Below are 13771 nucleotides of genomic sequence, written 5' to 3' on the forward strand. Positions count from 1 at the left end.
TTAAATGGCATTTGGAACACATAAAACTATTTACCTGTCTTCTGGAGAGGAGGTCCTCTGATATGAATTATAGTTTTCCCTTCTGTCATGACTAGAAGAATGCTGTCAAAGGAAAAAAAGGGGAGGGGGGTATTTAAAAAATTCTGTTAAAAAAACATATAGATAATAACATATTTACCTTGGAAATTTCAAGTGCTTTACGAATTATTTCAAAATGTTTTTTAACCATAATAATTTACATTACATACATTAAAATGAAATTTTCAGGTCATTCGAAGTAAGTGTCTGTGGCAGATATCTGTTTTCTCTATGGATCAAATACTTATTTCATCAAAAAAATTCAAGGTAGAAGAAAATAATTCTCAAATTTCCAATGTCACTTAGTTGATATTTTATTCCTATGTAGTAAGTTATAAATTTATAGAACATCATTTTTATAAAGGCCTTTCCTGGTGAAAAACATGACCAAGGGCCAGAGGTTTTCTAAAAAGAGCTCACTTCTGTGGTTGCGCCCAAGTCTTATAACACTGCATTTAACTTCTTACCTCCTTTGGCTTGCAAAAAACCAATGTTAGTCCAGGTTACTAAATCTAGATAAAATACATAGCTAGAAGAAACTGATTCTAATGTATTTATGAAAATTCATATTTTCGTTCTCAGCAAACATTAGTCAAGTGTCTGATATGGCATGTGTGGCATTATGGTAGGCTGAAAGAATTTAAAAAACATGACTCATACAATACAGCTCCTATGCCAAATCCTTTGAAAAATAACAGACATACAAGCAAGTAACTTCAATGTAACATGAGACTGAAAATACATGTCACACTGAGACAGAGATATGACCTATCCAGTTTAAGAACATATCTTCATTTAAAAATCCAAATACAGTGAAGAAGCCAAAATATTTATCTCTATAAATAGGTAGATTTGTTAAACCACTGGTATAAAAACATTCATATTCATAAGCTTATTTTTAAAATTAAAATAATTTTAATTAACTTAATTATAAGAAAGGAAACACAGTATGTTTTAAAAGTATCCTAATCTTGAAATCTAAGAAAAAATAATTCAAATACTGACTAACTTGTTCCATATACTTACATGCTTGCCGCCTTAATGGGAAAAAAATACATTTAAAAATAGAAAATTATACTGCAAAGAAATGTAAACAAGCTTCAATTTCCTCTTATTTTATGACTATATAATTAGTAGCAGTTTGAGTCAAACATTATCACAAGTAAATTGCCAAAACAGTCTCTGTAACTACTGAGTTTCTTAAATAGTACACACTAATTAGACTAATATATGTTGGTGAATAAGCATGTGATCAAAATTCATAATTTAAAGTAGGCAGTCTGACTGCTATTTTACACTGAATGCAAACATCTTAAAATCCTGTTTCTAATGTGTATAAGTTTTAAAAATTATTTCACTTAGCAACACAATTAAATAAAATTGTTCAATATATATGACATAGGTTCCCATCAAACTTGACATCAAGATCCTAAACTAACTACAGAGCACAGGATTCATTCAACTCATGAAACACCAAACACAGTATTTACTCATTTATTATAAGACACAGCCTTTCCCATGTAGACATTCTGGGGGATACAAAACATAGGAAAAACCCTCAAGGAACTTATGATCTTATGGGAGAGAGATGGTTTTAAAGATCTTTACAGTTAAACACATCAGATTATATGTGGAAGAGAGAGAGGAGGAGAACAGGAAGGAGGGGGAAGAGAAGGAGGGGAAGGAGGAGGGAGAGAATAAAACTGCACTGCCTACCTTTTCTTTTACAAGGCATGGCAATTATTTTGATTACATTAGGGAGAAGGCTTCAATTCTGTACTAATGATTTTTAACATCTCTCCGCAACATCTGTTGCGACCAAGAGGGAGAAACCAAAAATATTGAAGTCGTGAATCAAGATTTCGTAAATATGATCAAGTTAACAAATGACTGGCACACACAGGAAGTGCTAACAGGAGATCATGAGCACTGTGGTACAGAGTGCTGAGAATGACGGTGAATAAATGGGAACTTGAATTGGGCTTTGGTAGATCTCACTAAGTGAAAAATAATTTTGACGTGTGGGTCAAATAATAACAACTTGAATTTCCCTATTTCCCTTATCACAGAGTTTAGATTATATAAGTCAGAGCAATAGTTGAAGATAACATATTGTCAAAATTACCTTTAAAAATTCTCTAAACTGTTCATTAAGAGAAACAAATACGGTACACTGTGCAGTCACCTGTAGGCTCTGACAATGTAGAGAGAGCAGTTATGAGGTGAATGGAATGGGAAGCCTGTGTCCAGAGGCTTGCACTTCCATTAGGCTCAGGAACAAGGCTTCAAGAGCAAGAGAGAGGAGGAGCTGGAAGAGGTGGGGAGCTAGCTTCGAGCTAGCTAAGGAAGCCACAGTAAGGCACAATGGAAAAACAAGGGATCCCCAGCTGGAGCCTCCTGAAACTTACAGTTGAGGCATCAGAACATCAAGAGAGGATCTGAGCTTTACCTGAGGTAAGAATGGGCCCAACCCAGCTAGTGCACCTGCTTACGGCAAAATGGAAAGAAGGAGGCAGACTAAACTGAGAACTGGCTGGGAGGGCCTAGCCAATAAGTGTGAAGGGCCTGCTGACTGAAGACATCTCCTCCTAGGCTGTGCGGATGCCCTAGAGGACCCATCTGGACCACAAGAGGGAAATGAGAAGCACAGTCTAACAGAAAGAGGGTTCTGAGAATGACTAAACACTTCTCCCCACTGTGTAAAAGGGTTAAAGTCTAAACCTGAGTGCTCTTGTCTAACATGGCTTAGTTAAGAGTCAGTTCTGCACAAAGTCCCTGGCTCCTAACACAGAGTCGGCCACCTACAGTCCCCATAATTCATTGTTTAACTGTTGCTGGCTCAATGAGTACAAGTCCCAAAGAGGAAGATATCAGAACACTATATGAAGGTATCTCCTGACAGATGGGGCTAGTTTTGGAAAAAGTGAGCCCCCTGCCAAAGGAGATATGCAAGCACAGGCTGGATGTCTACCAAGCAGGGAGGCTGGACAGTGCCTTCTCATACTCAAAAGAGGTCAGAAGAAATGGCAGCAGAGTCTGCCTTGGGGTCTGTGAATGTATCAATTCCGTTTATTAAGCACTTACCAACCCCAAGCCTCGTACCTGATGCCAGCGGTTAAGGAGCTGACATCTACCCACTCTCTTTAAAGGGGTGCAGAGGTGTGGAGAAGGGGAAGGGAGAACTGTCTTTCTTTATAATCAAATAAAAATCGACCTTCTCCTTATTGACTCCAAGACCCAAGAAGTGATGTGACTCTTTGCGTAGATCCATGGACTACACAGATTGGCTTGTAGATCTGCACGGTTGCAAAGAAAAGGAAGTAGAATGGTTTGCTTTCCCGCCAAGGCCACTCACAAGCAGAGGAACAGTTTTGGAGCAGCTGGAGTTACTGGTTCCTGTACTGCTCTGCGCTCCTTTACCATTCTACTATTCTCATAACCTACTCTAGCCACACTAGACCTTTGTCTTTGACCTTGTTGTTCCCTCTGCCTGGCACACTCTTCCCCAGACATTTGCATGGCTAACTCCTTATCTCCGTCAAGTGTGTGCTCTAGAAAGCCCCTTTTCAATGGGTATTCCTTGTTAAAAACTGCACCTTCCCAGTACTACTGATCAACCTTACCCAATATTTTTCCTCCATAGCACAAGTCTAGTCCTTAACACTCTAACATACTATATAATTCACTTATCTATTAAGTTTATGATTTATTTTCTTTCTCCTCTACTAGAATGCAAGCTCCATGACACCAAGGATTTTTGTTTTGTTCACCGTTTTACCCAAGGTGCTTAGAATGATCACTGGGACACATTAAGAATTCAGTGAATATTTGCTGAAAAAATTGAATGTATAATGTCTAACATTACATACAGCACAGAATAAAGAGCTCATTTTTGCATATGAAATATGCAACAAGAGGATCACTGGAAGACATGCAGGAACTGTGACCAACTGAGGAAGGAGATACACATCTTTCATTTCATGCTTACTCAGGAAGGAATGCTTTTTGAGAAGAATGGTGGAATTTCCTGTCGTTTGTTATTTATTTTTCTTTGACATATGCTCACTCATGAGTACCTTCTTCATTCACACATATACACACACACATCCTGTATGTTCTCTAAACTACCCACTTGTACACTACTACTCCCTTCTGGCCAAGTACCTACATATGAAATTGTGTTAAGGTAGATGAGTGTATGATACCACTCTACTGTCTGGTTCTAATGTCCTAATTACATAAATGCATTTTTGTTTAAAGGATAGATAACTGACTACAAGTTTATGTTCATTATTATAAGCTTCAAACACTTACCTTTATTTGTGCCACACTACTTTTCATTTTCTCTTGCCAACTGACGTGATAAACACTCCCTAAGCTGGTCCAAATAACAAGCACTAAAAGGTTTGAATTCCTTGACAGTTTACTTTTTCTGTCTGCAAACGTCACCTGTAAAATATACCAAAGAAAGCTCTGTTAACACTGACAAAATGTTTGTGAAATAATGTTATTCCCACACAATGGACATTTGATCACCTTACTTTTCTTAATAGGCACAGATGTAATTCATAATTAAATGAAATTTCAAAAAACTCTTTAAATAGTTCCATATAATAATGTATAAAAAACACATATTAGTATAAAAGACTCTGAACAAAAAAGCAGTAATAACAAAGGCTTATTAAGCACCAGAAAGTATTCTAATGAGTAAGAAGAACAGAAGTTTTTAATAACTGATGTCTGATAACTTAATTCAAAATGTTCTCATTGAGTGAGACCTATACCTGCATCATAAAACAATACTGTGATATTATAAAAAAGAAGTGAACAGAGAAAACAATTATATAAGAGAAAATAAACAAACCAAGTATGAAATATCTAACGTTTCCATTTAAACTAAGAATCAAATATCCAATGTTCTTGTAATAATGATCAGTCAGATATTTCCACTTCATATGGAAATACAAAGTGCTGAACCAGAATAATCTAATCAAGTCTTAACATGATCTATCAAAGACACAGGGTTTCAGCTACACGCATATGTGAGAACTAAGTACTTGGCTCAGAATAAATCTTGTCATCAGTGTTTAATGCACAAATAAAATGTCTTTCAACAGCCATCTATTAAGTAAAACTTAGTAATTTCTGAAAAATGCTGCCTTGATAGTTATGTTCACACAAAACTACTATTCAAGTATTGTATTGGAGTTACGTATCTAAATGACTTAGTTTATGGTATGGTGTAAGGCAATGAAATCACAAATGTAAATGAAATAGAAAAAAAAATTAAAGAGGTATAGAATATAGAGAAAAAACTGTGCTCAGTACCAAAATAACTGAACACAATTGAGGAAAAAAAATCGTAATTTGAATTCAAGAAAGGATGTTACAGATTATCTGGTCCAATTCCTTCTTTTTAAAGATAATAACACTGATGGTCAGATACGTCATTTCAATGTCCTAAGCTATAATAATGCCCTAAGCTATAAAACAAGCTAGTGGTTGGCTAGAAACCTAGCTTAAGGATACCTAATTAGGTATGCTTTTCACTGGACCACATAAACAAATAATCTAGACATTATAAAGGGATATAGAGCTGCTATCATTTAATACAGATGGAGATGTACACAAATCAATAAATCAAGAAAAGTTTCCATAACAATGGTTAGCATGCTATCTAGATTAGTAAAAACAATATATACCAGATTCTTCACAAATTTGTCAATCCATAAAACATAATTGCAATCTGAAGCATACCACTGCTCTGGGACTCCCAGAGAGGAGAGGGCCACGTGCTGGGTATATGCTACCAAACTGACCACCCCTGAACCAACACACACTAAACAGAGTCCTGCTCAGGATCAAAGGACTGAACTAGATGTGAACAACTGCTCAAAAGACAGAATTTGCAACTTAAGTCTAATCAAGTTAATTGCCTGAATAGTCACCATTCCTCAGAGGAATGTACCAGAACCCAAAGTCTTAAGAAAAAAGACAAAGGAATCCAACACTGAGACACCAACCCAGATACTGAAATTAGCATGCAAGGTTTTTAAAGCATATTCAAAAGTGCAAAGGAAAACATGTTTGCAAGGAATAAAAATAAAGAAAATTTCAGGAAAAAAAAAAAAAACGAACCAAATTGAAGTCCTAGAACTGAAAAATATATGAAGCAAAAAAATCCACTGGATAGACTTAATAGCAAAATGGAGATGAAAGAAAGTAAGCTTGAAATAAGATCATCAGAAATTATCCAAAAGGATAGTGACAAAAAAATTTTTAGTGAACAGTATCAGGGACATGTGGGACAATATCAAAAGGCCTAATGCATGTATATTAAAGTCTAAGAAGGAAAGAGAGAAAGAATGGGATAGAAAAAAGATTTCAAGAAATAACAGCCCAAATTACCCCAAATTTGATGAAAGGCACAAACTTACAGATTCACAAAGCTCAGAGAATACCAGGCAGGATACGTACAAAGAAAACCACACTTTAAGGTCCTGGGTTCAATCCCCAGTATCTCCTCTAAAAATAAATAAACCTAATTACTTCCCTACTCCCCCCCCAAAAAAAAAAAAAGAAAAAAAAAGAAAGAAAACCACACGTATGCATAGTCATATATAGTTAGTAGTCACACTGCTGAAAACAAAAGATGAAAGAGAAAATCCCGAGAGGCGTAAGAGGAAAAAAAAACAAACACATTATACACAGGGAAATAATTCAAATTATTGCTGGCTTCTCATCAGAAACTAAGGAGACCAGAAGACAGTAGAATAATCTTTAAAGTGCTGAAAGATTAAAAAACTGTTAACCTAGAATTCCAGCAAAAATAATCTTAAAAATGAAGATGAAATAAAGACATTTACTGTTTGAAGAAACAAACAAAACAACTAAGAGAAACTAAGAAAGTGTATCACCAGCAGACCTGTACTGTAAGAAATGCTAAAGGAAGTTCCTCAAGCTGAAGGGAAATTATACCAGATGGAAGTCTGGATTTTCAGAAAGGAATGAAGAACACTGGAAATGAAATGAAAACTTTCTCAAGAAATATAAAAGACTACTTTTTCTCTTATCTAAAATACATAAGTCTCAAAGAAGACATACAGATGGCCAACAGGCATATGAAAAGGTGCTCAATATCACTAATTATTAGAGAAATGAAAATCAAAACTATAATGAGATATCACCTTACACCAGTGAGAATGGCCATCATTTAAAAGTCTACAAATAATAAATGTTAGAGAGGGTGTGGAGAAAAGGGAACCCTCCTACATTGTTGGTGGGAATGTAAACTGGTGCAGCCACTATGGAGAACAGTATGGAGGATCCTTAAAAAACTAAAAACAGACTTATCGTATGATCATGAAATCCCACTCCTGGGCATATATCCAGAGAAAACTCTAATTCAAAAAGATACATGCACCCCAATGCTCATGGCAGCACCATTTACAGTGGCCAAGACATGGAAACAATCTAAATGTCCATCGACAAATGATTGGATAAAGAAGCTGTGGTTTATACAGACACACACAGACACGCGTGTGTGTGCGCGCGCACACACACACACACACACAATGGAATAGTACTCAGCCACAAAAATGAAATAATGCCATTTGCAGCAACATGGATGGACCTAGAGATTATCATATTAACTGAAGTCAGACAGAGAAAGACAAATACCTTATGGTATCACTTATACGTGGAATCTTAAAAAATGATACAAATGAACTTATTTACAAAACAGAAACAGACTCTCAGACATAGAAAACAAATTTATGGTTACCAAAGGGGAAAGGGATTTGGGGAGGGATAAATTAGGAGTTTGGGATTAACATATATACACTATTATACACAAAATAGATAAACAACAAGGACCTACTGTATAGCATAGGACTCTATAGTCAATCTTAATAACCTATAATGGGAAGAATCTGAAAAAGAATAGTTATATATATATGGATAACTGAATCACTTGGCTGTACACCTGAAACTAACACAATACTGCAAACCAACTATAACAAAAATAGTTTAAAAATTTTTTTAAATACAAAGGTTTGTTTAAAGCAAAAATTATAATGTCTTGAGAGGGCATAGTGTATGCAGATGAAGTATATATGAACTAAAGTGGACCCACATGAGGCAAAGTTTCTAATATTTTTGTGAAATGGTACAATATGAACTCTTAAGAAACCTGTGAAAATTAACAGATATGTATTTTGCTCTCTAGAGCAATGACCAAAAAAAAAAAAATACAGATAAAAAGTCTATAGACAAATTAAAATGGGATTTAAAAAATATTTAATTTATAAAGGCAGGAGAGAGAATTTATAAAGGCAGAGGGGACAAAAAGAAAAAAATAAGATGGCAGACCTAAATCTAGCTCTGTTAATTATATCCAATATTAATGAACAAACATTTCTAATTAAAAAACAGAAGCTACCCCTCCCTTACCTCAGGTGATACAAGGCACAACCTTGTCTGGCTGGATTTTAGGTCCCACTTGCCTCTCAACAAGATGACTCTGTGCCATACACAAACTACATGATTCTTTTCAAAGATCCTGTTTTTATGGCTATAAATGTATAGAGATATAAAAATCAAAATTTTATTCAACTAACTTTTGCTCAAAGGTAATAGTATTTTTCTTTTTTTACCTCTACTAGCACAGTCTTTATATTCTAACATACCCTTATCACCTAGTATTATTTACACATATACTTGTTCAACAACAACAAATATTTACTGTGCTTGTATTATTTTTCCAGGCATCCTTCTAGGCACTGGGTAGAACAGCAATGAACAACCTAAACAAAATCCCCTGCCCACATGGAGCTTATGTTCTACTTACAGGGAGTAATTATATAATGATCAGCAAAGCACTCAGCTACTGAAGCAAAGTGGCTGGCTGGGCTTTTTTCACACATGCCAGTTTCAGATCATTACTTAATACTGTAATCCAGACTGCTAAGTCACTATACAATAATTTGAATTATGAAAACCTGCATGATTGGAGAACTACTTGTACATATCTTGGGGGCTACCTGACTTACTGCAGCAGGAGATGTGGGGTGGGGTGGGGGGGAGGGGTGGTTACCTAGGCATGCTGGTTTTATGAAAGCATCCCCAAGGTAATTCAAATATTCAGCTCTTCCTCAAGATTTCCAGCTTTCCAATTCTGGATAAGAAATTGATTCTCAATTTGTCTTAAACCATAAGCCACTTAAGGTAAAATATAGACTCCACAACTTACCTACTTTATAGTGAAAAACTTAGTCATAAACCACTTGGAAAGGGAAACAAATTCCAAGTATTAATCCTTAACAACTGACCACTAAGAAGCACAAACATGCATGTAAAAAATATCAATATTGGTGCTTTTTAAATCTGAGAAATTCTGGGCACAATTTATGGGGAATAAAATTCTCACTCATAATGCACTGATGGCCACGGCACAGGTTCTTTGGAGCTTAAGATATTGGCCATGATAATTAAAGTAACACTACTACTGCAACATGGTCACGAACACAAACTTCAGCACTGAAATGGAGTTACCCAGGTGATAAAACATGTTCATAAAATGCTTTTATCATCCTTAAAATGAAAACAAAACATGAGAAATTGAGAGAGGGAAAGAAGAGGAAAAAACCCTGCATTAACAGAGACAGCCTTCCTATGTAAATTGGATGTTTTTGATAATAATAAATGTTTTAATGATTATGTACTTCTCAAATTAAAAAAAATTTCATATACATCAGCCAAAATAAATTGTATAAATTTTCTCTTGCCTGTATGCTTAAATATGTTCATTAATTGGTGAGATCTGGAATATATTTTATATAAAAATTCAAAGCTTAGAGTACTGTCAATGTCCTTACTATCCATAATTTGTTCTTACTCCCAGGATAATCAGTGACTAAGTCCTTACAAAACTGACGCTGTATTACATATACCTCAATAGAGGATTCCAGGATCTCACTCTTCTCTATTCTAATAATGTGATTATGAAAGTTAATAGTCATGTATTACCCACAGGACTCTCTGCTTCTTCCTTACAGTCACTGAAAGACCCCTCCTATGAACCAGCCTCAGGAATTGAATAGTCTAGAAGGAAACTCAAAAGAATCAACTCTAAGCAGAAGACTCTACCTAGTACTCTACTTTTTGCAGGAAATATGCTGATGGATATTGCTGCCATCATTACCTGTGACTGATATCCAACACTTTTCTGATCCAGGAGAAAAGTCTGAAGACTACTTCTGTCTGAGACCATCAGAACAAGAATCTCCTTACACTGATGCTAGACACCGGTGACTGGCATGCACTTCTTTGCCTATTTTGTTTTGATCTTGATCTTGTTTTTTTCCCCCCTCTCTGCTGGCTGACACTTCTAAATCAGCATTATTCAAGAAAACTTTCTGCGCTGATGTAAATGTTCATATTCTGCAATGAGAGTAGCTACTATGCCAATTCCAATAGTCACTGGCCACATGTGGCTACTAAGCACTTCAGATGTGCCTAGGGGAACTGAGAAAATTAATTTTATTTGATTTTAATTAAGTTTACATTTAAACATGAATAGCCACATGTGGCTGCCAATTACCATATTGGACAACACAATTCTAAATAATTAGTAGACACTGGGGCCTTTTAGTCCAGGTACTCCCAGGATCCTTGTTTTTGACAATCTCCAGATATAATACTAATTAATTCTTCAGATATGGGCAAAGTAAAAAAAGTTCATATCCAAATTAATGGGAAAGTCATTTTGTTACTGTCCATGGCAGATTCAGATTACGGGAAATAAGGGATAATATAATAATCCTCATCCTAGAGTTTATCTATGTTGCAATCACCAATGTGTGATCTCCAGAGGCTTAAATGCTGCTCTGCAGCTGCTCTGATGCCAAATGATCATTTAACATAAATAACAAGAAAACCTGGCATTAAGAGATACTACTATCATCACAAGCTCGATACACAATCATGACCCACTGAAAAACAGTGTAGGCAGGGACTGATCACATCACCAGATAATAATGGTCTATTCTTCAGCTTAGGCTGAGTAACCAGGAAGGATATTAATAAAATGAAACAAACAGCCCTGATGACAACCAAGAATTGACAATTGACACAGAAACCACAACTTATAAAATGGATTTCCAATAACTTGCAAAGCAGAAAAATTATATCAATCTAAGTCACAATATACATCATGAATTATCTAAGGTCAAATTCTTATTTCTAGTTAGTTCAGACCCATCTGACCCACACAAAATGGTGTCTGTATGGACTCGTGTGTTCTAAAGATACGACCATTTACTGTTCCAGCAACTCTTTGGTTTACAAATTCTCTCCGGTTTACAAATCCCTGCCAAGGCCATCTGATGACTACTAGGTATGCTACTGGGGATTTTTCATTAATGGGCTTTACCATACAAGAGAAATGAAGCAGTTTCTCCAACAATTCAATGGCATGGGGAACAAAAAAAGAGAAATAAATGGCACAGTTGTTACAGAATAAAAGAGGCCTAACAGACTTAATACAGGTAATACGTAGACCTTATGTAGATCCCAAGTTGGACAATTTGCCCTACTCTAAAATGGGACGTGCTTATGTAGCAGAACCCATGCTAACCTGAATTCAGCAGTAACTCAACTAATATCCTCTATGAAGTCTTTCTTCTAAAAAAGGAGGTGGACTGAAGTTCTTATCTCTTCATAGGGGACAAAATAATGGAAGAGAACACTGTTTAATCCAGTAAGATTGTGAACTTGTTGACAATTATTATAGTCACATCATGGTTTTCTGGGTAGAAGAATAAGAACAGGGTGGAATCTGGACTCTCAGAACTACTTAAATCCTTATAGATATAATTTTCTACCCAAGAGAACTTTTCTTAGTATGTACCTGAAATAAGACTCATTTCACAATCAGCTGTTAACTATATAGTGTGCCCAAATTGATAATAAAAGAGATATTTTAAGCTTTACTGCCAATAATACACCAATTTAAAAAAAAGCATTTTCCTCAACTATATAACATGCTTTCTAATGAGACAAAAGTCATTTAAAAATAATATAACGATTAGTGTCCCAGAGCTGATTGGAATGGTGCATTGGAGAATGTAGGCTGCCCAACACTGTTCAAAACCAGCCAATGGGAGGAATGCCAAAGCCTTTACAGTAGCTCTACACTAACAGATTCCATAGCACATTACAATGATGTTCCTGAGATATCCAGAGATGAACTAATTATATTTCCTGTGTTAGAAGTCATAACTGTGTAGAGTAGATAATAGTAACAACGATAACAAATAGTAATAAACTATGGTAGCCACAAAGTCACTATACCAGGGACCGCATTTATATATTCTTATTCAATCTTCATGATTACCCTGCTTTTGTGATTTTTTTTAAAGCCTTATTTTTCAATGGGAGAATTGAGGTACAGAGAGTTGAAGCAATGTGTATAGGTAAATCACAGCTAGCAAATGGCAGAGCGAAAATTCAAATTCAAGAAGGTTTACCTGATGCCAAAACCATCTGCTATTGCATCCCAATGAAAATGCCAACATTAATAAGTTGACGTCAAATCAGTAAATTATAAAATTCAAAGAGATACGGTCTCTACTACCCAGAAAATTTTCCTATTCTAAACTGACCCATTCTTCTGAAGTTCTAGGTAGCAAATGTTTTGATGTTAATATAATGAGTCCCTACTTTTTAAACACGCGTAATACTTTTAAGGACTCCTTCATCTAATTTGCATAGTAGAATTTACTGTGACCTAGTACAATATGAGCAAATAAATCATACTGTGTCTTGACTCTATTGTGTAATCTCTAGTATTTCCCTTGGCTACCATTCTAGAGTCTTAAACCTGGTTTCTCTTCTCAACCTACCTACACACTGGGCAATTTTTTATGCATTTTATTTCAAATTACCTCATCTATAAATTTAATGAGTTTTCTTTCTGATCAGTGTCATCTTTCACCTTTCTGCCCTTCAACCATCATAACCAAATACCTTTCCCGCAATCAAGTAACAATCTGTTACATTCCCATGACCCAAAATGTAACTGTGAAATTGACAACATTGTAAAGTAGACTGCTACTGCAGTTCTAACAAAAAAATCCATAAAGTACTATCATCGTCCAGATTTATACAGAATATGCCTGTAGGGAAATTCTGAGAGTTCAACATGTGCATGCTTGATACTTAAGACTAATTGGAAATTCCTGCAATGAGAGCAATTTATCTAGAGTTTATAGCCCTCTCTGCTCTTCTTAGCATCACTATGTGGATTTTATGATGAATTATTAAATTTCTCTCTCCTTGTCACAAGTAAGCAACTCAGCAAAACCACACCTGCTCTCCTGAGCAAGGAAGTTATTTTATAAGGAAGTGTAGTTTCAGCAAGCTTCAGAAAGTAAAATATTTAATAAGATTTGTTAAGAAGGGCTTAGACTGTTAACTGGAAACTATAAAACTATAAATTCTGCAATTATCTAAAAAATTCAAAAAATTAGAAAATTTTCAACTAATGGCAGAAATGCATTGCTTTCTCAATTATTTGAGTATAATACATCTACCATTGTCCCTTAGGTGTCCTCAACTCAAGTGAGAGGAATTTGCCAAAACATCCTATTCTAAAATTGTTAAAAGAAAGTCAAGGAAGTGAATTCCCTTTAGC

At 35.4% G+C, this 13771-nt stretch overlaps 1 protein-coding gene across 3 annotated transcripts in view; it reads right to left on the reverse strand.

Annotated features, from left to right (window-relative positions):
- Nucleotides 1-13771, reverse strand: part of CWC22 (CWC22 spliceosome associated protein homolog) — a 56064-nt gene that overhangs the window by 34865 nt on the left and 7428 nt on the right. For 2 of the 3 annotated variants that reach the window (XM_064484948.1, XM_031451753.2), the window contains exons 2-3: nucleotides 4393-4527; nucleotides 35-102 (exon numbers count right to left, since the gene is read on the reverse strand). In XM_064484948.1, the coding sequence (XP_064341018.1) occupies nucleotides 35-102; nucleotides 4393-4419 (95 nt within the window). In that variant the 5' untranslated portion in view covers nucleotides 4420-4527. Of the gene's footprint in view, nucleotides 1-34; nucleotides 103-4392; nucleotides 4528-8529; nucleotides 8551-13771 lie in introns of those variants that run through there. The other variant, XM_031451754.2, reaches the window with a different exon arrangement.

This window comes from Camelus dromedarius, chromosome 4 (genome assembly GCF_036321535.1).
Source record: "Camelus dromedarius isolate mCamDro1 chromosome 4, mCamDro1.pat, whole genome shotgun sequence".
NCBI lineage: Eukaryota > Metazoa > Chordata > Mammalia > Artiodactyla > Camelidae > Camelus > Camelus dromedarius.